Genomic DNA, 26,969 nt, shown 5'->3' with positions numbered 1-26,969 from the left:
ACAGTTTGTCCTACTAGTTTTTAAAATTATTTGTTCGTATTCCCTCCAACTAAACAAAATTAAAAAAAAAAACTGTCCTTCACGTGTCTGTAGAAAACAAACAATAAGAGTTGATGTGACACACCATACATGTTTCTTATTTGCACAACTTAAAGTGGTTAAACTAAAAACATGAGTTAAAAGTTACAGTGACAGCCTTGTCTATTTATGAGGACGTACAAGGTAAAAACTTTCTTTTTCTATATTATCTTATCTTATTACTTTTTCTTTTACAATCTTATCCGTTAAATTATTACCTTGTGCCAACGTGTAGGCCCCTCCCTTCGTCTCTCTCTCAATCACTGTTAACTGTACTTTCGATAAAAAAGAAAAACGTAATATTCTTATCTTTTAATTAATGTGAGATTACATTTCTTTACATATTTGTGAGTATTTTGATAAAGCTAGCTAACGTATAATAAAAAATATTAATATTATTCTGTTCCGATTCCAACTTAAAATATGAAATAGTATTGCCAGAATTAATCAGCTTTAAAATATTATGTGTGTTTTGTTCTTGAAAACTAATTTGCTGGATTAATTGTTAACGACTATATTGCAAAGAGTTACAAGAAATCTGAATGTTCAAAAGTTAAGTGCGTTGGAGAGGATCTTAAATCACCGCATTCGATTTATCATCGCATTCGAAATATTATCGCATTTAAAGTATTATCTACGTCAGTGCTCGTCACAATTTTGTTAGAAAAAAAATATATATATATAAACTCTCTTTCTTCTTAATCCTTAACCTAAATCTTAAACTCATTAAATCAATTATTAAGGGATCAAACTATATATATACGAAAATAAACTATAATATAATATTTAAAAAAATAGTTATAGGGTCGACAGCACACGTTTCCCACGCTGCTGAGTTCTTAACATAGTTATATAGATTGTTGAGACATAGTTCTGAGCTCAACCCTCCTTCTACATACTAAGCACCAAGTTACAGTTGAAGCAATCATCAATGGCTTCTTCAGACACCAACGGCACCAAGCTTCCCCTCAAGCAGATCCCTGGAAGCTATGGCATCCCCTTCTTCGGACCCATGAGTGACAGACACGACTACTTCTACCACCAGGGACGCGACAAGTTCTTCGCCACGCGAATCCAGAAGTACAAATCGACCGTTATCAGAACCAACATGCCACCGGGTCCCTTCATTTCCTCAAACCCTAGAGTCATTGCTCTTCTCGACGCCGTCTCCTTCCCAATCCTCTTCGACAACTCCAAGGTCGACAAGCGCGACGTTCTCGACGGCACCTTCATGCCGTCCACCTCCTTCTTCGGCGGCTACCGCGTCTGCGCCTTCCAGGACACCACCGAGCCCTCCCACGCGCTCATCAAGACCTTCTACCTCAACCTCCTCGCCTCCAAGCACGCCTCCTTCATCCCGCTCTTCCGCAACAACCTCGCCGAACACTTCGCCGACCTCGAGGACAAGCTCGCCGGAAAATCCTCCAAGGTCAGCTTCAACACCTCCGTCGGCTCCGCCTCCTTCAACTTCCTCTTCCGCCTCCTCACCGGTCAAGATCCCACCTCAACCGTAATCGGCAGCGACGGCCCCAGCCTAGTCACGACCTGGCTCGCAGCGCAGCTCGCTCCACTCGCCACTCTAGGTCTACCCTGGATTTTCAACTACGTAGAAGATATCCTGATCAGAACACTCCCCTTCCCTGCGTGGACTGTGAAATCCAGCTACAAGAAACTCTACAACGGTTTTGCCAGCGCAGGTACTACAATCGTCATTTACTTTGAATCAGTTAACGTTAACGTGTTATTACAATCTCAAGTTTTCCTTATCTAGTTTAGACTGTGATGTATATAGGTTCGTCGGTGCTGGATGAAGCGGAGCGGTTGGGGATTAAGAGAGACGAAGCGTGCCACAACCTGGTGTTCACGTTAGGGTTCAACGCCCAAGGAGGCTTCGTGAACCAGTTTCCGATTCTGATGAAATGGGTCGGGTTGGGCGGGGAAGGTTTGCACAAACAGCTTGCGGAGGAAATCAGGAGCGTTGTTAAGGAAGAAAACGGGGTGAGTCTCCAAGCGTTGGATCGGATGACTTTGACTAAATCTGTGGTGTACGAGGCGATGAGGATAGAGCCTGCTGTGCCGTTCCAGTACGCCAAGGCGAGGAAAGATCTTGTGGTGGAGAGCCACGATGCGGCGTACGAGATCAAGAAGGGCGAGATGATCTTTGGATATCAGCCGTTCGCTACCAAAGATCCTAAGATATTTGAGAAACCGGAGGAGTTTGTTGCCAACAGGTTCGTGGGGCCTGATGGAGAGAAGTTGTTGAATCACGTGCTGTGGTCCAATGCACGCGAGACGGAGGAGCCCACACCGGATAATAAACAGTGCCCGGCCAAGAATCTGGTGGTGCTCCTGTGCAGGCTATACCTGGTGGAATTCTTCCTGCGATACGATACTTTTAGCTTCGACTTTAAACTCGCCGTTTTGGGTCCCGAGATTACCATCAAGTCACTCCTCAAAGCATCCTACTAACCCTCCACTAATCTCTATTATCAATTAAATAAACCAGATTAAGTAAAGTAAATATCTTTCTCATTCTGCACGTTCTGAGTGATGTATGTTTCGAATTTTTTTCCTTCTTTTCTGCTGTTTCATTGCTCAATGTATTATTCGCTTTTTTCTCTCTTTCGTTATAAACATCTCTTTCACTGATATTTCTCGATAACTCCTCTCGTTTTGTCTTCTAAAGTAACGACAACAACAACTGAACCACACTGATTATCCTTGCTGTAGGCTTTTTTAATTATTAGTTGTTAATGTTTACGTTAACTTAACCCACAAATTTCGATGTTTCACATGTCCACACATAAATTAAGGTTGTCAGTGACAATCATCATATTTCACACCACTTACATAAATCATTTAAATTTTATAACTATTTATTTCATTATTTTATTTCTTAATTTTCACGAGTATACTATTCTATTATTAAAATAAGTTTTTTTTTTTATGGATTGAAAGAAGTGGAAAATAAAACAATAGTTGACTTATAAAAACAATAGTTGACGTGAAAAAGAAAATGAAAGATTTGTTATGAATAGAAATTGCTCGCCACAACTTCTGAATTTTGATAAGATACCATATATTTAGGTGCATAATTGATTAATTTTTCCTATAATTAATTATTTATGATTATTTTTTCATCTATGTATTTAATTACGGAAACACAAGTTAAGAAATCTCAATCAATTAATTTTATTCACTTAATTAATATAGAATTATAATTAAAAATAAATAAGTTACAATTCAATCTATATATTAAATACTATAATTTATATTTTATATTATACCTTTAAATTTTGAATTATTGCTGATTTGAATATTTTTCGAAGATTAAATCACTGAAACTTAAAAAAAAAACTATTAGAAACTCATTCAGAAACTGACACAAATAATTATATAGACATAAAGATAAATGAAGATGATTTACAATATTTTAAGACCATTGAATCTCAATATTAACAGCACCTACACTACCCAAAAAAATTCACGTGTCTATTCACTGATATAAACCAATGTGGATGTGACAACACATGCTACATCACATAATAAAAAACTTAAATTCAAGTGAATTAATAATAATATTTACTTAACATTTACATTTAATGCATATATTATTAATCCTCATTTTTTTTCCTTTGTATGGTAAAACTTACATAAATATCTTTCACCTTCACCTTTATTTAATCTCTATCAGATTTTTATATCTGTTTAATTATATGCAGAAGTTTGCTTAGTGTTTTAGTTTAAGGTGAGAATTGAGATAATATTAAAAAGGTAAAACCAACGAATTGATTGAATTTGGATGGATGTGAAGAAAATGGCGCATGTTTGCTTGCACTCACAAGTAAGTAAGAGAAAATAATCTGTTTATTTTTTATTATTATTTCTAGCAAATGTATGTTTCACTGGATCCTCCAGAATCTACAGTGCTCCGTTTTTTTCTCCTCAGTACACTTATTTTAATCCTTCTTATCACTAAGGTCTAATATCACTTTTCATTTTAATATATGTGAAATTTTCATCTCTCAATTATTTTTAACTCAATTCAATCTCCATTTTATTTGAAAGGAGATAATATCTTCTTCTTTTTTAATTGGTATTCACACTATTCAGAAGATGACGATATAATAGTATAAATGATCACGTGACACGATATGTATGAATGTTCAAAAATTTATTTTGAGTTATCCAAGCTTATCAGACTCTTGACTTGTGAGAGTCAAGTAAACTCTTACTTCACATAAAAAAAAATTTAAAAAAAATAATAATTATGATACAAAATTCATAATATTGAAATAAATAAGTTTATATACTAATAAAATAATTAAAATAACACAAATATTATAATTTAAAAGTCCTATTCATCTAATTCTCTCATAAAATTATTTAACCCTAAAAAAAATTAATTAGCCAATCTATCCTAAAATTAAAAAAAAAAAAATCAATCTGTCAGGATGCCCAAAAATTTGCCCCAAACCCAATGAACAAAAAAGCCACAACCTATTTTTAAAACCTCAAACCTAATTTTAAAAATCCTAACCCAATCAGTTCTCACCGCAGCAACATGACTTAAGTGTTTCGCGGCGCACTGTGATAAAGATTGCGGCAAGGCGAGGTGCAACGACCAGCGGTGCGATGTAACGAGCGACACAGCGCGGTACGGTACGGTGCGACAAGCGGCGTGGCGCGGTGCTGTGCGACGAACTATAAAACCCTAAAAAAATATAACATAATCACAAAGAAACACACCATCTTGAACTCATTTTACGCAACTCGGTAACTCGTCCTTAAACTCGCGAGTTTGGTCGAGTTTGACCGAGTCAACTTCGTTTTTACTCAAAAAAGAAGCTCATCAACTTTCATTTGACTCTTAAACTCGTAAGTGTTTACGAGTTAACCCTAGAGTTTGATAATCTTATTATTTATTGTTAGAAGTACAATTTAATGAGTTGAAAAGAGGGAGGACCACTAGAACAAAATACAAAAGTATGTAAGAGTGTCGATTTGGTTGATTATAAAATCTATGATGTGATTGCAACTCTTTTCTTGGAATGCTTCCACAATATATTGGTTCACTATGAAGTGTTTGAACTTGATTTAAGAACAAGTTTCGAAAAAATGAAGAGTATCTAAAAGCGAGTGTTGGAAAGGGAAAACGCGATAAATTTATCTCCATCTCAATATTAGTCAAGAACAAAAACCACAACCTGAATCTTCGAAAACTCGTGGAGCATGGCTGAAACCTGATTTACAGACAATCCAACTTTCAACAAAAAAGTCAATCAAGGATAATGCACAACCTTCAAACTCCTAAAAAATTAAATTAGGGTGATGGATGATTAAATCACCAAATTGTTTCTCATTGAAGACTGAAAAAAGAAAACTCAACCTAAAATATCACCCTCCAATTACAACAACATTTGTTAATCAACAAATGCTCTCAATATTTTATGTTCAATTTTAGTTTTAGTCATAATTGTTAAACTCATGATATTTAACGGAGATTTTTAAACTCGTGATATTTTATAGAAATTCTTAAATTCATGATATTTTATAGAAATTCTTAAACTCATGGTATTTAACAGAGGTTCTAAAAGACTTTTCTTGAGGTTTAAAAAAAACTCCAGAACATGTTTCCTGGGATGGTTTAGTGAGAAAACTGCAACCATGGGTAAACGACTTAATAGTGATTTTAATTTTGAATAATGTAAAAATAAAACCCGTTAAAATCATTTTTTCTTGTAGTGTATAACGTCAAATTATCGATAAATATTTATTGACATCAAATTATTGATGGATATGGATTGACATTCAATTATCAACGAATATTTTTGATAAATTTTTAATTTTGCATCTTTATCGATAAAATCAAATTACTAATAAATATCGTTTTAGTAATTTTTCCCTTGATAAATTAATAATTTCTTGTGTTTATTGATAGATGAAAATAGTAAATATTCTCTACAACATATTAATATTATTATTATTATTATATATATAGTTTTTTTTTTTTGACATATGAGACTATCATATTTAGCTTGAATAAGAAATGCATTTAATGAAAACAATACTCATGTTGATATAATGTGTTAACAATTCCAAGAGCAACACTTTCAGGATGATTTTTATTAAATAATATACTTTAAACATAAAGCATCTAGCTAGATAGATATAATGATGAATAAATAAAGGATTAATACGTCATGAAATACGATAAAATATTTGGATCGGTTAAACAAGTTTTTTAATTTGGCCTTTGAAAACCAATTTGTCAATAATGCAATAAGGTTTTTACATCTAAGATGTCACTATAATTAAAAAAACTAGAAATGTCGTGTTTGACCATTCGATTTGCAAGCAATTTAGAAAAAACTTACGAAGTCTATATTTTGGGAATATATATTAAATAACAAAATCAAGAGACATTGAAATAGTAAATGTGTCATTACGAAATACCAATTTAATGATAATGAATTTGGGATAAATAGATACCAATATGATGAATATGTTCTTTTCAATTTGTAGAAACTATGACAAATAAAGAATGTTGATATGTGTAGAGTGTAACAAAAAAGTTATATGAATTATTAAGGTTATATCATATAAAATGTTTATGTGCTATAATTGATGAAATTATGAGGATGATTTTGGGTTAGGAAGGATAGAGTTGGAGAGGCTTCTCCAGTTTATTGTGGAGGTGTAAAGCTTTGTCTTCCGTTTTGGTCGTTGTTTGGAGGGTGATGAAGAATAAGATTGCTATTAGGGTAAATTTGGAAAGATGAGGGGTGGTGGTAGAGAATCCAATGTGTGGTTTGTGTGGGAAGGTGAAAGAGTCGTCCAGTCATCTGTTTTTAGTCTGCAAGTTTACCTGGTGGGTGTGATGTTTTTGTTTTGAGTGGCTAGGAGTGTCGTTTGTTATCCACAAGGACCCTTCGGTAAACTTCCAACAATTCAGGTTGTGTTCGACTTTTGATGTGGTTAATGACGTTTGGAGGGCGATTTGGGTTTTACGTATCCCAACTGGGTTTTGAACTAGTGGATTGTATGAGGCTGGTTGTTTAATGTTTTCTTGAGTTTGGTTTGGTTGTTCCTTATTTAAGTTGGAAGGTGTCCCTTGGTAAGAGGTTGATAAAGCGCTAGCTCTTTGTGTATAAGGGTTAGACTACCCTGAAGTGATTTTCATTTATTTATTTTTTATTACTGATAAAAAAAATAGGATTATTTTAAAGTTATTGAGAAGTTCATTTGAATATACAAAATATTCCATATTTATGAGAAAAAGAGAATTGTTTACAATTTGATCATAAACGTGTATATTCTTTAGTTATATTAATAATGTAATATGTTTTTTATTTCACAATAAAAAAAGTGGATAAGACGTGTCAACTTCACAAGAAAAGTCTTTATTAGAAAATAATTTGTATACACTTTGATGCTGTATTGTGTTAGATATAATATATTAAATTTAATATATACATTGTGATGTTTCTTTGTTTTATTTTCTTCTACTACACTATGAAAGAAAGTAAAATAAAGAGCAAAGTGTGAATAATGATGTATATGTTTATTAAAATAAAATTCAACATTTTCACTATCACAATTTTCTCTTAAAGAATGTGAGAATGTCAGAATCAAGCAGATTTCTGAAGCATCCACATATTTCCATTTGATCAACTTCTTACACTTGTCATTTTTAATTAAACTAAGCTTGTTTATGTTAATAATTAACAATGAAGGATAGCTTATCCAACTCAAATTAGAACAACTTAAACATTTTCATAATAGGTGCTGTCACATCCTCCTTTCAAATCTTCCTACACCTGTCCTCTTTAATCAGCTAAAGCATTCCATTTCTGAGTATTTAATAATGAACAATTCATGATTACTCATCTAAATTTAGAACAAGTTAGTAACCCAATCATTTCGCATTATTATAATGTATACAATGCAATGTCGGCACAAACCAATTCAAACAAAAAACAGCACATTCATAAAAAACCTTGTTGGCCCAAACAAAAACTGCAGGCTATTCTGTCGGTCCAGTGTGACATGTTGGCCCAAACGACGGGAGGGAGGTTCGTCTTGCCACGTGGCCGACACCCACACACGGTCTCTTTGAAAACTGTTCTGGAAAAAACAAGGAAAAGGTGCACATGGCACCATGTGTTTATATTTTGTAATTTGCACCCAATTTTTTATTTGAAATGATAAAAATTATTTTTAATTTTAAAATAAAAGGAAATACGTATTAAAATATATATTGAATTTATTAGTTTGAAATACATTTTTGAATTTCGTAATAAGAATTAGGCTTAGATAGGACGTTAAACAACATATTATGGACGGTAAAGTAATAGACTTAACAAACACTTGATAGAATAGACTTTAAATGACTTTGATATCATATTAAGAAGTGAATTTTAAGCCTATTCAACCCTATAAAACCAACTTATGAGGTAAGGTTTGCAGCCACTTATATATAATAAAATATTTTCATCTCTATTTGATATGTGATTTTCAACATTTCGTAATTTTTTTTAATACCCTTTTGGAATCTCCTGTTTAAAATACATTTTTAAATTATATATTTTTTTGTATTTTAGAAATATTTTTCTAGAATAAGTTAGTTAAATTAAATTGAAGTGTATTTTTTTAAGAGATTGAGTACCAAATTGATTGATATAAAAAAATACTGATTTTTGGCTCCTAATAAGAGATTGTAAGAGTAAGCAAGGACAGCTGCCAAAAACTCACACGCCAGCGCGTCTATATCCGTTTTACATTATTGCCAAACCATTAGTCTCCACGTGTCCTTTGAGTCCTTGCAACACCTGCATATACCTTATGCAGATCCTCATCTCTTGATTTCATACCAATTCACAATCTCTGCATCTTCTGAGTTGCCAAGAAAAAAAATGTGGAAGAAAATGGGTTTTGAAGAAGAAGCAGTAGTTCAATTGATCAACTCTGATTTCAGAGACCTAAGTCTAGCTGCTAATCAATTAGGCAATCACCTCGTCAAACTTGGTGGCATAGGCTTTGGAGCCTCTTTTTTCGGATTGATTGCTGCCATTGCTGCTATGTACCTTCTCTTCTTACTCTATTTACTACTTCCCTATCTTCTTATACTTTTCTGACTAAAATTTTCTGCTATATCAACTTCATTTAATTACTATATAACTAATCACCTTTATCTTTATCACTCAGTTGAATTATGGATCATGTGGAAACTGGAATGAATGAATTTATAAAGATGCTGCTGAGATTGGATCTATAAAAGTAGTAATATGACTTCTTGCAGTAATTTTTGCTTTCGTGTCTTTTTGTCTTGTAATATAACATTGTGTACTTAATATAAGAGAGTGTAAATCCGTTTTGTTTTTTCTTTTAAAGAATGGTAAAATAATGCATTCAAACTCTGTACTAGGGCGTTCTTGTTGAGAATTTGTTTAGCTACATAAATTATTTGCATGATGTGCTATGAACCGGTTATTGAATTGCTTAAAAAAAAGATTAAGCTGATTCGATCTATTTTTCTTAAATGACCTTGATTAGGTTGATTGAAAAAATGTAAAATTGATATAACTCTGTGAATGTTACAGTATATAATTAGCTTCAGGAAACGATTTCTTTTAAATAACTATTTAAATCGTATGCATAAAATACTTTTTTTGACTTGAAATGTCGTGTAATGGGTTGCTGTGTTCTCTTTCATTTTAATATAATAATGATATTGATGCAAATAGTTATAATAGAATCATAGATTGTTTTCCAAACAAAACAAGTTGTTTAAGTAAAGAGGGTGGATGATGAAATGAGTTATGAGTGTGGATAAAGGTTCATCCAATAGTGAAGCTATTATTAAAGCTAGGAGGTCCACCATCTCATCTCCTCTCCCCATGTTAACTGGCTGAGTATCTTTTGGTATAGTTTATGTCTTTAAGGTTATTCAGAATAGATCAATTTTGTTTTATCCAAGAAAAAGGTAAGGTGCAACCAAAACTTTTGAAAGCTAATCAAGTTTTTTTTAACATAAACTGTTAAGCACATTCTTTCTGACAGGTACTACTTGGTGTTTGCTTTCTAGTTTTTCTGTGACTTCACCCATTATTTTATCATGTTGTTCGCAGTTATCTGTTAATTTTGGATCGTACAAACTGGAAGACAAATATTCTCACAGGACTACTCATTCCATACATTTTCTTCAGCTTGCCTTCAATAGTTTTTGATGTCTTCAGGTGATTAGTCTATTACGCATTATCATGTCAATTTTGTACCTTCATTTTCTCTAATATTGAATTTCCATCTTGTTACCATTCTACTTGTAGAGGAGAGATTGGAAAATGGATTGCTGTTGTTGCTGTTGTATTGCGCCTTTTCCTTCCAAGACACTTCCCTGGTATGCTATAACTGCTCAAAAAATAAGGTTAATCCGCATAATAAAAGTTGGCATAAATTATCAAAATGATTCAATTTCGATTGGAGAACAATACCAAAAGAGTAATTAAGTAATTAAGAAACTTCATGTTAAGTTTTATCGATTTGGTTACTCTCCCACTTCTTAACAATGCTTAGAATTAAGTGTAAGGTTAGTAACGAGGTATGATTGTTACTGCAGATTGGCTGGAATTGCCTGGTGCTTTGATTCTTCTTATCGTTGTAGCTCCTTCTCTAATTGCAAGCACCTTTAGAAACAACATTGTTGGGGTGGTAGTGTGTCTCATCATTGCATGCTATCTGCTGCAAGAACATATTCGGGCTTCTGGTGGTTTTAGAAACTCCTTCACTAAAGCCCACGGCATATCAAATTCCATTGGCATAATACTTCTGTTGGTCTATCCCATCTGGGCGTTAGTGGTCATACTCTTTTAGGAAGCACCACTTGGACTTGGTTGATATGTGTGAATTAAACCAATTGTTTTCTCTGCCATTCATTTGTTGGAACTTCGTATGTATAAGCACCTTGCATTGTTTTATGATTCACCTGTCATGAAGTTAGCATGTCTACAAAAGTGGAATCAAATCTCAGTAAGATTTTTGGGTTTCATGGAAAGTAAAAAACAAAGATGAAGATGATTTTTGTTGTATCGTTTTAGCTGTCTAGTATTCACAGATCATGTATCACTTAGGAAAACCGTTGTACTCTTGTAATATAAATTTACATTTGTTTCTGCTCTGCATTATTACACCATTTTGTTTCCAGAAAAAGAAGTTCTAGAAACTACAACAGAATTCCCTCTGAACATGTAAACTCAAAATGCCAAATGAAATAACAATGTCAAGACACTAGAGATATGAAACCCCATGCACACTTAGGAAGACAAGAACAAGATAAACTCAGCAACACATCAATTTTTTTTTTAAATTCTCAGTAGAATATGTCATGGATACATCAACAAAAATTTATACAATATTTCATATACATGTAGAATTTCTGATAAATAAACAGATGTTAACGCTCTGCAATGATCACAATTTATAAAAAAAACATCTATGAGCAATGATGAGTTCTCAAACATTTGAGAAACTCGTCCTAAAAAGTTAGCTACTAAAGAGAAGGAATGAAACACTTAAATACTACACCCAACTTCCCATATCAGTTAATGTTGGATTTAGGTACCCTATAAATTATATACTTTCAGAATGTGTTTACATGCATTGAAGTATTTCAAAAATACCCTGTAAGTATATGGGGAAAAATTAAAAATTTAAAGAAATTAGATATTGTTCGGATACGTATACCGAAGTATACAAGGAGTATCCAACATGGGTATGACACATTTTTTTAATTTTTTAAGTATCTGCCTAGTACGGCAAAAGCATAAATGGTGAAACTTATTGAAACTAAGTTAGTTGTAAACATTTTGAAAAAATTAAACAAAATTTTGTGAAACTGACTTCAGTTTTATGAAATTTACACTAAAATTAAAATTGTGAATGCACACCAAGACTCATAGTATTAATATTAAAAGTTATTCGAAATGAGGTAAAAAATCTAATAGTTAGTTTGAGATACCAAAATTTCAATAAAAATATATTACTTTTTTAGTATTTTTTTTTTATATTTTAGACTTTTAGTTTACTTTTTAGGATTTATATTTACATTTTATTATTTAGAGTTTAGATAGGATTTTTTTTTACCTTTGAGTTTAGGGTTAGATTTTAGTTGTGACAATTTTATTAGAGTTTATATTTTACCGTAAAAGATTTAGGATTTAACTTCATTTTTTTAATTAATTTTTCAATTAAAAAATAATTAAATATTTATTCATTTTATATAAAAAAAACTCAAATTAATAATTTAATTAATTATTCTAATTATTAGAAAAATAAAAACAAATATTTTTTTTTCAAAAAAAAAACTCGGCAAACTGAAATCCTGATTTGCACCCACGACTTTAATGTTAAAAAAATTTGGTATCACACATGTACAACTTTTGCACAATTTTTTTTCAAAGTTATACTTCTATCTCACTACCTATATAAAAAAAATTCAATCCGAAAAAATTTCACTATTTATATATCTATGTGTTTTTACCTCGTAATACTAGAGGTTTTTCTTAACATGCTAATTATAGGAACTCTAAAAGTAGCTGCAACTTTCTAAGTTGGAGTTTTTAGTGGTTTTAGCATACTATTTTTATTTTCATCACACTTCAAAAGTGTAATTTCTGCCACTTCTATTGTTATAAATGTTTTTTTCAATCCCACACTTCACCCATTTATCCTCTCTAGAGGCACCCACCTATGCCAGAAATCCAACACCGCCACACACTCCTTCAAGGTCACTCACACACAAAGATATGCACTCAACAACACAATGTTGGTAGAATATATGTAATAATTTCTTATTGAAAACAATCCCAGTCAAAAAGCTTATATAGACTCAAACCTTGCTCACCAGGTTTGTTACACACAGTTCTGTAAACAAAAAAAAAAACTATAAAAGAATTATAACATATAATCAAAGCATTGTGAGCAAGAGGTCAAGAGAAGCATGAAAATAGTGCAGATCCAGCATTACCCGCGAAATATCAAGCCTATCGGAATTTCAAACGATCATTTTGTAATCTTTTTTTCAAGAATGAATGGATGAGTGGATATGCTTAGTTGCTATTAATATAAGGTTTTGTTTGCAGCTATTCACTTTCCTGAAAGAAGCAAAGTGTACAAAAAAAATCAAAATGGTTTATGTGAAAACTTCTGAATCATCATAATTGCATATATAATCTCAGCGTCATCTATGCCTTCGCTTCCTTGTATAGTTGATCAATACAATCCTGTAATTGATGTTGGCAGAGAGTGAGATTTTATTTAGCCAAAAGTGGTGCACATTTTAGCAAACCATGAACCATACTACTAATATTGATCGCAGAACATGAAACAAACCTTGTAGTGCTTGAGCAATTGCGGTCTCTTCAACTTGAATGTTGGAGTTATCAGATCTCTCTCCATGTCAAAGGGATTTGGTTCAAGGTGAACAGCTTTTAGCATTTCAAAACCTCTAAGCTGAGAGAATATCAACAACGTCATATTTGCCCAGCAAGATCAAAATATAGTATAACACCACGATTGAAACTAATTACGAGTAAGCTCTTGGTAGTCCTTGAGATTATTTAGGTTGAGTAATTTAATCCCTATGATTTCAAAAGCCTTGCATTATTAGACATTCTACTTTTTAGTCCTTGTTGAGTGCAAAACAACAATGAAAACAGAGCTTAAAAAAAAAGTGAATGACTTTTTGCAACGCTAGAAACGAACAAAGTATTCATGACCCTCTAATCTCAATGACTAGTTCGAGTTTACTCGAAACTAAATTCATGGAATTCGGTTTTATATGCACATACTTGGTGTTTCCGACCAGTGCTGTTGAGCTCATCCAAAATGTATTTTCTTGTCTTCGGATTTTCAAATAAAGATTTAAAATCATCTGTAGAATTATGCTTCACTGCCCAATCCTCAAGGGCCTTTCTTTCAGGGACCACCACTGCCACCAAAAAAGATTCAAAACTGTTTCCATAGACCCAAATCTGCATGTAGAATAAAAAACTTATTTATTAATAGAACTACACATATATTTAAGAATTGAGGTATTTGTAAGTCCACTTTCCCATTAAAACTAGGCATCCAACACAATTCATGTTGCTCTAAATTTACTGAATGTTCTCTTATTGAAGCATAAGCATACCGATGTTATAAGAGGGCATTGTAAATACTTGTTTTCAATATTCTCCACAGCAACATATTCTCCTTGAGACAACTTAAAGATATTCTTTTTTCTGTCAATAATTTTCATGGCTCCATTTGGCTGCCATTCTCCAATGTCACCTATAATAATTTTCCAAATATTCCAAAACAAACGACATTTAGGGGGAAATTAGCAACTACAACAATCTACAATCAGTATGCAAGGAATCCAAAATCAAAGATGGAGAATGTCAGAACTTCATGATAAAACTCCCTAAGTTGATCTCCTATGTGCCTTCTTCACTGGGATTCCAAATTTAATAACAATTGTTGAACTAATTATTTAATGAAGATCTTTTTGGATTTCTCAATTTTCAATGGAAATCCCCTTGACCATTTCAACACAAGATTTTACACAGCATATTGGGAAATTACCAAGTGATCAACATAAAACTCTTTTGATTGTATGTGAGTGCCATTCTATCTAGTAGCAGTTTACATGATTCTGAGTAGTGTCTAAACAACTAAACACTAAATCGTTAAATGGAGAACTTGTTTAATCCACAACATGAGCATTTACCTGTATGAAACCAACCATCAACCAGAACTTGTTCAGTAAGATCTTGACGCTTGTGGTAACCAGAGAACAAGGTGTTCCCTCTCAGGCAAATTTCTCCACGGGCTTCAGTGGAGAGTGCATCATATCCCATCTCTGGCACAGATTCAAGCCTGGCCTCAATGGTTGTTGTAGGGACTCCAATTGTTCCCATCATAGAAAACACATTGCTAATTGCAGTGAAACACCCACCACAACTTTCAGTAAGACCTGTCACATCAAAATGATTATAGTTAACATGGCATAATTGAATGGCATACACACATAAACAAATTGATTAAGATTAACATTTGACCACTACTACAGAATGCATTTAAGAACCAAAATGGTAAAAACATGCCAAAATCATGCAACAGATTAACAGAACTAAACCATGTCTTAAAATTTTGTATTGAGCAGTTGACATCAAAATGACATAAAACAATCCACCAGTACATTTTAGCAAAAGATTCAAATACCATATCCTTGCAGCATAGTAGCTCCAAAAGTGACCCTCAAAAACTCCTCCACGTGCCTGGCCAAAGGAGCAGCTCCCGATAACAGAAGGCGAACCCGTCCACCTAATGCTAGTTTTATCTACCGTAAAACCAATATTTTAATTTTCAAATGACTTTCTGAACAAGAGGTACAGAATAAATGAAATACCTTATCAAACACAAACTTATCAAATAAAGGTGCTGCTATGTCTTGGGGAAGACCCTTCTCCATATATCCCAACTTGCTGTATGTAGATTCTGTATCAGTTTGAATTATGATAGTAGAGTAGAAGTTTAAAAGGGTAGGGTATGGTTGTAGTACATACTAGTTATAAGCGTATTGAAACAATGTATTTCGCAGTGTTCCTGCAGATGAAATTTTGCTACTGATGCCTTCAAGTGCCAAGCTTATAGTCAGTACTTAATGGACACTGTAGTTAGTAATTAGAAAAGCATGTGGAGCTTAAATTCAGTACTTAGAACATTATACTACACACGATAAGAGAAATAGTAAAAGAAGATTCTAGTCTTACTAGCATAAACACGATCATAAATTCTAGGGACACCGCAAAATACAGTTGGTTTCAGCACTTGAATATCTTCCATCAAGAACCTGACATCCTGCCAGAATTGACATGAAAAAAAAAATCAGTGAGACAACATTAGAGATTCAATGAGCCAGAACTTAATAAAAGGAACTAAATCCAAAACTTACTCCTTGCCAAAATCCAATTGAAGAACCCTTATAAACCCAATAGGTCTCCATTATCTGGTCATACACATGAGCAAGAGGAAGGAAAGAGAAATACACATCCTCTTCTGTTCCCTATCAATAAGACATAATTTATCTGTCTTGTGAGCAATATCAATACATAAAAAAGATAAACTCGTGCTTTTCCTCATCATTCATCAGCTTATACTAGAATATGACTAACACATTTGACATGAGCTTTACTTTCTCTAGCATAATTCAAGAAAACTCATAAAGTCTGGCCATGCATTTATCCAAATAATGGAAACAGATATGGCTCACATGTTTTGTACTAGCTCTAAAGATAAGGACCTTAATGACAAGATAAAAGTGCACAAACTAAACTGCAAATAAAGCCTGAAACTATAATTACCTAGTACTTTTCTCACTCACTTGTAAATAAAGAAACAAAAAAACAACAATAACAACTAATAAAAGTTTCACTGATCTGAGGGGGTGGGATGGCAGATTTTTCCCTGACTTCAAAAAAAATATAACATGAAACCAGTGAGAAAAGTTATTATCATACCACTTTGTCAGTTAATTTAAGCATTTGGTCAATAGACAACACTTGAGCCATGAAAGCCTCATTTTTAATAATGACACCTTTGGGTTCCCCTGTTGTTCCACTTGTATACATGATTGTGCAGATGTCAGTCTTCTTTTTCAGTGGCATGTCTAAATCCAGATCTCCCTGAAAAAATGAAGATACAAAATTAAATATTAAAAAATATTTCTCTCAATACTCAGTTGAAATGGTTATTGCTGTCTGTTGTAAACATCAATCTGAAATTCAGGATTCCAACCAACTGGAGAAACTCTTCCCACGAGAAGCAAGATGCACCAAACTCCTCAGCTTCCTTCTTTTGTGCAGTTAAAACATTACCGAAACTGACTATAGCTACACCAGTAAATTAAAGAGGCCTGTTACATTAAAAGAAGGAAAACCCTTCAACTAACAGGGACAGGAACAGGAAGAAAATACACATTTGACTTACTTTTAAGATTTGAACAGCGACCAAGGCATGACAAAACCTGTGGAAACAGACATTGCTTTAGTAGGAATGGAGAAAAAGGACTAAGGTATGATAAGCTAATTATCTTCAAGAAGCTCAATGGATAACTCAAAATGTTACAAGAAGTACAATAAATAGCAACGTAAAAAGGACTAGCAGTATCTGCAACATTCTATCAGTTTAGAATAGAATATCTGATTTTGACTACTGTTTTAAGCAAGTGACTAACAGAAATATTAGAAAATAAATTTATATAACTCATTTTAGAAACGGCAAATGACTTTCTCATATTACAATTTATTACGAAGTTAGTTGATCATCAACTGAAATAATTATATGTTGAAGGTATGTAACATACAAGGAAGTTGGCATCCAGAACAACAGAGGGAAAAAAAATTCAAAGTTCATCTGGCTAAAATTAAATTCCCACCAAGGAAACAATAAAAGATTTGTGCACCAAGAATATGATGGAACTTACAGAAGGAATCTTGCTATCCTGTACAAATGCTATCGAAACTTCAGCATGGTTTATGATAAACTCCACGGCATTAGCACCTGTTGCACATAAATTTAAAGGCATATCTAGCTGAATGACAACATGAGTGCAAAAGACATGTAACAAACTCTTCAGTTCTTTCTTTGGTTTTGAAAAAAATGAAAGAAGCACACTGAGAATGATTTGGAAAAGGAACAAAACACAAACCCAGGGTGTCATATAATGGGACATATGTTACTGCGTAGCTATTGCAAGCCTGCAAACATAAAATTTGAGTCAAGCCACTCAAGTCCCATTGGAATAATCATACAATATGGTAACAATGTTTCAACTCTTGGGATGTTAAGTGAAGAACAATAATACAAACAAGGTTAGTGAACTTTTTAGTTGTCAAATCATAATTAGGAATGAGAGAAAAATGCTAGCAATACATTCTTTATAAACTCAACTCTTTAATTATTGAATGAATTTCCAATGTGTACACCCCTAAATATCATGAGCGCATTCTCTAATAGGAAAGCATGTGTTGTTAGCATTTCTCATGAATAAAATAACCACTCATTCTAATTTTGTCCCGGGTTGGGATTAATATAATAAAACAACTGATTAAGTGCAATTTCTCCTACAAAATTCAGTGTCATACCTCCATTGCAAGTATCCATTCAGAGCAGTTAGACCCATATATGCCACAACGATCTCCCTTGTTGTCCAAAAGCACTGAGTTAGATTAATTGCAAATATATTTTCCTATACATACTATCTTAAAAAAAGAGCAAGATTGATTACAGGATTGACACCACGGCTCCTCATGGCTGAACCCATTCGGATGGCAGCATCATAAGCCTCCTGATATGTCATCCATTCATAAGGACCAGCCTGCAAAATCAGTTCAATAATTGTATAATTTACCCAATGCAACAGAAAGTTATTTATTTATTGGATACTAAGCTGTCTCAAAAAGTTTAGCTGTGTCATCTACTTGTATGTTCATTATTAATTTAACTCCCTCGACATATAAAAAAAAAAACTTAAATTTAGTACTAGATTGAGTTTTATCTCACTAATATGCATTAATATTGAAAACAATCTTTTAATTATGCAGATTAGAATTCTAATTATACTCAGAAGAACACATGTTCCCTATCAGCATCTAAGTTTTTTCAATATAAATAACAACAAGGAGCTAAGTTACAAAAATTTGGCATGTGCCAACTTAATCCTAAACTGAAATTGCCAGAAAATGATGGAAGAAACAAAACCACATTCAAGTTGGTACCTTCAAATCAGTTTTTTGACGCCGACCCAGCATAGGGTTGCTGGGGCACCTCTTGGTCGTATCCCTGCAGACAGATCCATCGAAACTACTAAGAACGAATTCTCAAAACCCCACTACAACTACAACTCACTACCACTACAGAAAATCTCAGCAGAGAGTACACTGTTTTAACCATCCTCATTTAAACAAAGTATAAACATTCTAACACATGGCCTATTAGCTCAGCTGGTTAGAGCGTCGTGCTAATAACGCGAAGGTCGCAGGTTCGAGACCTGCATGGGCCATTTGTAAACTTTTTGATTTTATGTTTTACAATATGAAGAAAATAGCTTCTTCCCTGAATCTTGGAGACAAAAAGTTCATCACAACACAAACATTATGCATAAATTTTGTAACATTGAACCCTTTGTTTATACAAATGAAAAGTTGAAACAGAAAGTGAAAGTGACCTGAAGAAGTCCCATGGAGATTCAAAATGAGAAGGCAATTCCATCAAGCCATCTCTGGCATAAATGCACCTGTACACAGGACCTGCTGATGGTTTTTCATCAGTTTCCAACCTTGCCTCCTCCACCTTCACAGTGTACACCTCAGCCATTATGCACAGAAAATATGCTTGCTAACAAATGGTGCTGTTTTCTTCTCTAAAAAGCCTTTGAACTTGAAGAATGGTATGAGAAACTGGTAGATGAATTTAACAAGAGATCATGGCTTTGAAAGAGTTAGTTGAGCTGAAGGCTAAAGCAATAAATTCCAACATTTTAAGTAATGAGGTTTTATGAGCCTCTCTATGCAGTTTGCAACACTCACTATTTTCAGCAAGACAAACCATTTTCACAGCATTTATTTTTCTCTGTCATGTTTGGTGTAAAGCTTATGCCTTCCCTTTATCTCTCATTTACACAACTTCACAATTTTCTTCTGCTACTGTTTCTGTCAATGAAACCAAAACCAGAAATTTATCTAATTACTGGGTTTGGATGCAGTGTTTATGCAACTTCAATGTGTTTAAGATATTAAAACAAATGCTCATATCCAAATTATTACATTCAAATGTCTTCACACTGGTTAGTGGTGGGTTACTTACTAATTAAGAGAAGTTGCTAAAGAAACACAGTATTCATATACTTTGTGTATACTATGTATGATTTTTTGCATGAAAAAATTACTTTCTCTAAACTTAGGATTTCGATCAATTTGCAAAATTTTCAATTATTCAGTAACTCTGGTTAAAATTGAAATGGTACTTAGAAACAAAATAATTGAAAATTTGTTTGGAAATCATGTTTTTCTTATTATTGAATATAAGTATAACCTACTGCATTTAATTATGCTTTTCTTAAAATATTATAACTTTAATTAGTGTCTACTTTTTAAATAAAATATTTTCTTTACTTTTGAAAAAAATTAGTGACTACTTTTTTTTACATCGTGATAATATGTAAAAAGAATGGGAAAATATTTTAAAAAGAACACTTTAATTTATATATAAACATTTTTATTTACTATTTATGATATATATATATATATAAAGAGTAAACTTTTTAATTAAATAATATAAGTAAATATTAAAATAATAATATTGTTAGCTGTGGAGTTGGATGTAAAAAAAATGTTGGTTTTCTATTATATTATAAAAATCATTCACTAAGTATTATTCATTTCAGTCTGTCCTAGAAACATTAAAAAATTATATAAAAATACAATTTTGAAAATGTAATTTATTTTATAGAAATTGGATGACCAAAAAATCAGCCTAGTTTTAATAAAATAGTCTAGATTGATAAAAAAAAACCATTACACACTATTTTCTAAATTTGATTATTTCTAATCCTCCATTTTTCTGTTACAAAATATAAATTATATTTGCATTTGAAACACACTGGAAGTATTATAAAGATGATAAAAGAAGAAAAAAAATAGCTTGTGTTTTTTATTTTATTCACATTTTTTTCTCATTACGAAGTAATAATTTTAGAGAAAAAATATTTACACGCTAATTTTATTGACTTGTTTTTTTTTCTTATTTTTTATTCCTGTTTTTTAATAACATATCATACTTAGTTCATATTGATCCAAATATAGTTATGATTAGTTAATTCATATATTGAAGTTGAAAAAAAAAATTCAAAAGAGCTCAAATTGAATCAACAGGAGTATTCTTACGCTCTTACTCCTTCAAATAGGTGATTATTATTTTATAAAAATAGTTCTTATAATGATTTTTCAATGTTTTTTACTGCAAGATTTTTCCATTTGAGAGTTAATACTAGAGTCAACTGAAAAACACGATTAAAAATGGAAACAACAGGATAACAGTTTTAATGAATATTTTTAAATAATAATGACTCGCTTACATATATGAAAATTGATATTAAAGAATAAACTTGAATGATTATTAAAACGTCTCTAGTAATAAATTACAGAAAAGAAAATTGTATTATATAATCTAGGTCTTTTCTACTAAATTCTATGAGTAGTTAGTAATACTTTTAATAGTAATCAATCACTACTTAAAACTCCTATTACTTTCATTCTTTATCATTAATACCTAAAGAACAGTAATATATGGACATTTATTATTTGCAAAGAGTGAGTTAATAGGTGAAATTTTCTGTCTCTTTTCTTATAAATATGAATGAATTAAAGCATGAAAGTGTCATATACCCACTTCTCACCATTATCTTGGGACCCATAGTTCATCTTCTTTAATTTCCTGTAGAATTTAAGAATTTGATCAGCATAAATATCAAAGTCAACCTCTTTCTTTTTTTTTCTCTTTTATATGTTTTATATCTTCACTGTGACTTCCAAAATAGTGATAAGAATTGAGGTAACCTTGTTGAATACTGAGAAAATGAATCTGCGTGTGCGTTTGGACTTGTTAGAAAGTGGGGAGTGACCTACCTGCACGTACATTGGATAGGAATGCATGCATTTTCTTGAAATCTAAAACCTATGCATTTAACTTCATACTATTCATTATTGCCAAAGCACATGATGTGGACCCTTTATCAAACAAACATCTATGTCAATTCTCAAACTTTCCAATCCTCTATGGCTTTTGCTCATTGCACTATATCATTTTGCATTCTTCATTGTATTGTGGAACTAAAATGATAGAAATACCATCATACTTTTTAAAAAGTCTTAGGGTTTTGATTTTTTCAATATTGCATTGAAGAACACTATTTCGGCAGTTGTTGAATGTTAATTATGGATGTTTTGTGTTGTTGATTCATCCATGTATTTTTGGTTATTTTCTTGTGGTTTTTCAGTGTGTTATTAAACATGGTTTGTAGAGAGAAGAGAGTTGATGGGTGGTTTTTTTTCCAGATTTTGATGTGCCAAAATTTCTCAAATTAGGCCTATTTGAAATTGGTGTTAAATTATATTTTAGAATATGGTTTCCGTAATACCTTTCCACATTAAGCCTTTCAAAACTAAATCAATTTGTTTTATGTGTGTGTATTCTCTTACTTTCTCATTAAGACTCAATCACAATTCAAATCTTTCACAGCAATGCGAAACAAAAAATAAAATCCATACCTAACTTTTTGCGCTAGCTTTAATGTTGGCTGCAACATTAATAATGCATGTGACCACTACAGATAGATATTACAGAATTTTGATAATATAACCTCTTAACTTGGTCTGAATGCATGTCTCAGATGAATTCTATATTTCGTTATGCACTTTGGACCAACATGAAATCTACTGGGCTGGATCGTACAGTTACAACTCTGGAGAATTGGTTTGGGCTTCAAGACACATTGTGAAATTCAGAGTAACTGCGTTGTCTGTGCATATGATAGCTCCACAAGTTAAAAAGAGTTGCTAATTATGGGTCAAAGGAAAAGACACCAAAAAGAATGCTACTATAGTCTATGTTTTTATATCTGTTCTGTCAAAAGAAGAAAACAATGGATTCATGGAGATCACACTTTGAGAAAACCCTCATGGGCAGATTCACAAACATTACCATTGAAAGGAATTGGATAGAAATTGAGGTAGACAGAGAACGTTCCAGCAAATATCAGAATACACTTAATTTTTCAATTTGCAATGTAGACTTTGTATGTCATCATCCACAACTCCTTAACTATACAGATTAGGAGGTGTTTAAACCAGTAAGAGGCAAGTAAAATTGTATTTACAGCAAGATAGCAAGAGTGTATTTATTTGAGGAAAAAAGGTGAGTTTGTTTAAGTTGGGCAATCCCCCATGAGTTGAAGAAATAAAAAACAAGTTGAAAGTGCATTGATCAGAAAAGATTCGAAATTCAAAATGTTGTAAATGGCATTAATTATCTGACGATGAAAGAATTCACAGCAGAGTCACGCACTAAAACGAATGAAGCAATGTTGCTTGTCAGCATACCCAATGCCACAATTAATGCCTTGCGTCTGTGGGCATAAAGCTATAGAGAGTGAGCTAGGTGACACTATAACCAATATTAATGTGTGTTTTGCATCTTCAGTGCATTCACATGGGGGCCTTCAGTCGGTGGCATAAAGAAACTAGTTCTTGAGCCAATGCCAATAGCCTCTATCCATTCCTCTCTCATTTATGAGCTTCCTCTTTAAAACCCTCTCCCCCCACCACAGTCTGAGCATAGGCACAGAGAATAATACATATATTTTTATACACAGAGAGAAAGAGAAAGAGAGAGAGAAACACTCTTCTTACTTCTTTTCTCCCTTATGAGTATGAAATGTCTTAGTTCTCTCTCTCCAATTAAATGCTCTTCTACCATCCATTAATAACTCTCTACAAATTGCCAGACCGTCTCATTAAATTAAACCGCATGCGACCACCTCCATTTAATTCCTCTTGACCTGACCCACACCGCCACTCTCCACCCATCTCCGATCATGCTCCCACACCCATCTAACAATCACGCGCCGCCACGTGTTCTCTTGCTGCCCATTTCCATTTCCGAAACAAATTTCCAACATTTGCTTTTTACCTTCCTTGCATCACCTCCGGTTAAATCTCTCCGGCGATAGCAGCGCCTCGGGATCCCCGCACCTCAGCCGGCTCGACGAGAACGCCGCCGCTGCCAGCCCCGACGACCGCAGAAACATTGGGCTGGCAATCGACTTGCTCCGCCGCGATGAGCTCCCGCCGCCGCCGTACCTCACGCTGGACTCCGACAGCGGGAAGAATCCCCTCCGCCGGAAGAACGGTGATTTCATCCCTCTATAATACCGAAATGAAAACACCCTCGGTTTCCCCAGAGACCCAAACGGCGACGGCCTCTTGCTCCAGAAACTGTTACTCCCTCTTCGGTACCGCCACGGCGACGCAGTGGCGGCTTCCATCACCATCCTCTCCGACGCGACACTCCGTTCAAACCCAAACGAATAAGACCTCTTCAGCAGAAAATCCCTAAAACAATCCTCCGAGTTAACGTTCGCGTGGCTCTGGTTCTGGTTCCTCCTCGGAGATTGCTCGTCGATGCAGGGCGTTATCTCCGGCACGGCGGATATTGCCAGAGGAAGTGGGGGGTCGAGGAGAGGGTCTAAGCTAATGCGGTGGAGAATTGTGTCGTCGTCGAGGCTTGGTCGGATTCTTGCGGCCATCATCGGGGTGAAAGGCGAATCGGCGCAGAGGACTCCAGCGCGGCAGAGAGGGCAGTTAGCGTGCGATCGAAGCCACGCATCGATGCAGTCCACGTGGAACGTGTGTGAACAAACGGGAAGCGTCCTCACGTAGTCTTCGTCTTCGAATTCCAGCAAGCAAACGGCGCAGTCGTTGCGAGACTCTTCGAAACGCGCGTCGTATTTGGCGGTGTAAAGCGAAAACGGTATCGTTTTAATCACCGTTTCGTCTAAGCCATAGGGAGAGAAGACGCGCGAGCCGTCAAAGGGAGACTCGTAGGGTAGGGACTCGAGGTCGCCGACGGAAGACGGAGGGAATCTCCGCCGCCGGAAGCGGTGGAGAAGGCGGTGAAGTGGCGGCCTGAGGTGGCGCGCGATGAGGCGGGAGTAGGTTACGACGAGAAAGGCGGCGGCGACGACTACGACCATTGCTATCAAGGGAGGGCTGAAGTCAACCGCCGGCGAGTTGGATGGTGGTGGCAAGAATGATTTGTTGAATATTGGTGTTGGGGTTGGAGATGGAGATGAAGATGGGGCCCAATGGGGTGGCTGAGAAGGAGTCATGATGGTGATGAGAATGGGAAGAAGAAGAAAGAAGAAGAAGAATAGCAGTAGAAGAGTAGGGTTTTAGTTGTGGAAAATTGAGTGAAAGAGAAAACTGTGCAATTGGGTTTAATGCAAACAGCAGATACAAAGCGTTGACTGTGGTTGTGTGTTTCTCTTTTTTATCCTTTTTTTAATATTATCATCTTTCATTTTCCCTTTTTCCCCCACTCACTCACTTACCACTATGCCTCCGTTCAGACACGTGGACTTTGGTCAAGTTCAGACCAAGGCTTTTTTTCCCCTGTGCTTCTCCCCACTCTTCCATCCTATTCTCCCCACTTCTTAATGGATTCATCACTAATCTCATATGTGATTCATCAAATTTTAAACTCTCAAAGTTTAATTTCCTTTTTCATGGTAATCAAACAATAAAAGTAACTAAAATGTAAAGACAACTAAGTAAGGTAATAAAGCAATCCCATACACCTCAATCATTTAACATAAAAAGTCAACATAACTCAATTGGAAAATATACTATTTATAAGTATTTAAAAGATTAAGAAGATTAAACATATTTAATAAAGACTTAATTAAATATATTTAAATTTATCACAACTTCAAACATTATTTAAATCAATTAATTATATATAATTTATTATTTAATATTTTGAAGAAAAATGAATTTCAATTTTAAATTAAAATTAAAATATATAGTTATAGGTTTTTTGCACAAATTATAAATCTTTGGATAATTTAATTAATTAAATTATGTTAATTGAATGCAATTTTTAAAAATTTAGAATAATGTTACTAAATATATATATATATATATATATATATTATCATTCAAATATCAAAAGCGAAATAAAACAATGAGAATATTTTTTGGATTATTTTGATTTAGTTGATCCATTTTATCATTTTATTATAGATATGAGTAATGATCGGTGTTTCCGACTGTTGATGGTGCATGTGAAGGTCATGAATGAATATGTTGACCAATAATCTTTATTTTGGACTTGATAAAATTAAACTTAGTAAGCATTTGTAGATTATAAATTGGGTCAGTATGTTAGTAATTGTATGTGAAAAATGGAACAACGGATAATTACATGAGGATAAAACATTCAAAGAGCTTGAAATGGCCCACAATCAACCACCAATCATTTAATTGAACTGTGTATAACATTGGTTGTCAGTTAAGTTATGAGTCGTTATCATTATCTATTACAGCGTTAAACATGACACATAATCGATTTATGTTAATTTTTTTTAGTATGACTATGATATTCTCAAGGTACTTATGTCTTGTTCGCAATACACACTTTGTCTTCATCCATGTTTCAATAAACTAAGAATTTGTTCTTAGTTTATTTTAACAATAGCAAAATTTAGTAAAGATTGTGCTCTCTTTGAAAGACTTGCATTTTGTTAAGTTAGTTGTCATATGTCCATACATCTTACCTCCATCAAATGTTTGAGTCTAGTTTTATTTTGGTATTTAATTTATCCATTAAATTATCATTCAAAACTCTAATCTCATAAGTGATAATTTAATTTGAATAATTAGTTGTTTCATTTCATAACCTTAATAACCTTAATTAATATAGTTAGATAAATTAAATATCATCCTTGAATTGTTATGGATGAGTCATGTCTTTGTAAACATTTGATAATGGAAGTGAAGACAATGAAAAGAAAGATTATCACAATGAATATGAAGCACTATTTCCACCTTCATCTCACTGATCTACCAAACATGAAACACGTAGAACGTCAAGAAAACAATTTAGAAATTCAAGTTGTGACATTTAGGTAAATATTTTTTCCTATTAATATTTTTTTTTCATTTCAATTAATCTTATTTCAATAATAAAATATATTTTACTGACACTGCTTTAAGTTTTCAAAATTACTTTCCATT

At 33.4% G+C, this 26,969-nt stretch overlaps 4 protein-coding genes and 1 non-coding gene across 7 annotated transcripts; 3 read left to right on the top strand and 2 right to left on the bottom strand.

Moving 5' to 3' along the window:
* The first annotated feature begins 718 nt into the window (after window positions 1–718).
* Window positions 719–2,729, top strand: LOC137837835 (allene oxide synthase 3-like). Its single transcript, XM_068647015.1, has 2 exons — window positions 719–1,775; window positions 1,871–2,729. Exons 1-2 carry the CDS (start codon window positions 1,010–1,012, stop codon window positions 2,545–2,547), a joined length of 1,443 nt encoding a protein of 480 aa, XP_068503116.1. The 5' UTR covers window positions 719–1,009; the 3' UTR covers window positions 2,548–2,729.
* A 6,071-nt stretch (window positions 2,730–8,800) lies between these two features.
* On the top strand, window positions 8,801–11,249 carry LOC137837759 (cold-regulated 413 plasma membrane protein 2). Its single transcript, XM_068646909.1, has 4 exons — window positions 8,801–9,160; window positions 10,209–10,316; window positions 10,407–10,477; window positions 10,697–11,249. Exons 1-4 carry the CDS (start codon window positions 8,994–8,996, stop codon window positions 10,948–10,950), a joined length of 600 nt encoding a protein of 199 aa, XP_068503010.1. The 5' UTR covers window positions 8,801–8,993; the 3' UTR covers window positions 10,951–11,249.
* Window positions 11,250–12,901: 1,652 nt separating this feature from the next.
* Window positions 12,902–19,754, bottom strand: LOC137837605 (probable CoA ligase CCL6). Of its 3 annotated transcripts, XM_068646687.1 has the most exons (19): window positions 19,346–19,754; window positions 18,897–18,960; window positions 18,407–18,496; window positions 18,264–18,320; window positions 17,828–17,876; window positions 17,603–17,679; window positions 17,107–17,143; window positions 16,915–17,009; window positions 16,638–16,802; window positions 16,073–16,183; window positions 15,891–15,978; window positions 15,684–15,750; window positions 15,527–15,602; window positions 15,340–15,457; window positions 14,846–15,091; window positions 14,267–14,406; window positions 13,926–14,108; window positions 13,468–13,587; window positions 12,902–13,358 (listed from the first exon to the last, which is right to left on the bottom strand). In XM_068646687.1, exons 1-19 carry the CDS (start codon window positions 19,492–19,494, stop codon window positions 13,320–13,322), a joined length of 1,971 nt encoding a protein of 656 aa, XP_068502788.1. In that variant the 5' UTR covers window positions 19,495–19,754; the 3' UTR covers window positions 12,902–13,319. The 3 variants fall into 3 exon arrangements, 2 of the variants coding, with proteins under 2 accessions (XP_068502788.1, XP_068502864.1); XR_011085508.1 differs by lacking the exon at window positions 14,267–14,406; XM_068646763.1 differs by lacking the exon at window positions 17,828–17,876 and having other exon boundaries at window positions 19,346–19,641.
* On the top strand, window positions 19,107–19,180 carry TRNAI-AAU (transfer RNA isoleucine (anticodon AAU)). Its single transcript has one exon. It is a non-coding gene; the product is annotated as a tRNA-Ile (tRNA).
* A 3,289-nt stretch (window positions 19,755–23,043) lies between the features above and the next one.
* On the bottom strand, window positions 23,044–25,408 carry LOC137827682 (RING-H2 finger protein ATL65). The gene has a single exon (XM_068633939.1). It carries the CDS (start codon window positions 25,061–25,063, stop codon window positions 23,876–23,878), a length of 1,188 nt encoding a protein of 395 aa, XP_068490040.1. The 5' UTR covers window positions 25,064–25,408; the 3' UTR covers window positions 23,044–23,875.
* Between the last annotated feature and the right edge of the window lie 1,561 nt (window positions 25,409–26,969).

Source organism: Phaseolus vulgaris, chromosome 11, assembly GCF_000499845.2.
Source record: "Phaseolus vulgaris cultivar G19833 chromosome 11, P. vulgaris v2.0, whole genome shotgun sequence".
Taxonomy (NCBI): domain Eukaryota; kingdom Viridiplantae; phylum Streptophyta; class Magnoliopsida; order Fabales; family Fabaceae; genus Phaseolus; species Phaseolus vulgaris.
Note: the sequence above shows the minus strand (reverse complement) of the source record. Positions and strands in the feature narration are given on the sequence as shown.

Excerpts from the sequence above, each read along its gene's own strand:
- LOC137837605 (XM_068646687.1), bottom strand. The coding sequence starts at position 19,494 with ATGGCTGAGGTGTACACTGTGAAGGTGGAGGAGGCAAGGTTGGAAACT. Across the intron at positions 15,092-15,339 it reads TACTATGCTGCAAGGATATG|GTCTTACTGAAAGTTGTGGT; the intron begins GTATTTGAATCT and ends TTGATGTGACAG. Across the intron at positions 14,407-14,845 it reads TGATGGTTGGTTTCATACAG|GTGACATTGGAGAATGGCAG; the intron begins GTAAATGCTCAT and ends AAATTATTATAG.
- LOC137837835 (XM_068647015.1), top strand. The coding sequence starts at position 1,010 with ATGGCTTCTTCAGACACCAACGGCACCAAGCTTCCCCTCAAGCAGATC. Across the intron at positions 1,776-1,870 it reads CAACGGTTTTGCCAGCGCAG|GTTCGTCGGTGCTGGATGAA; the intron begins GTACTACAATCG and ends TGATGTATATAG.
- LOC137827682 (XM_068633939.1), bottom strand. The coding sequence starts at position 25,063 with ATGACTCCTTCTCAGCCACCCCATTGGGCCCCATCTTCATCTCCATCT.
- LOC137837759 (XM_068646909.1), top strand. The coding sequence starts at position 8,994 with ATGTGGAAGAAAATGGGTTTTGAAGAAGAAGCAGTAGTTCAATTGATC. Across the intron at positions 9,161-10,208 it reads ATTGCTGCCATTGCTGCTAT|TTATCTGTTAATTTTGGATC; the intron begins GTACCTTCTCTT and ends TGTTGTTCGCAG. Across the intron at positions 10,317-10,406 it reads ATAGTTTTTGATGTCTTCAG|AGGAGAGATTGGAAAATGGA; the intron begins GTGATTAGTCTA and ends TTCTACTTGTAG.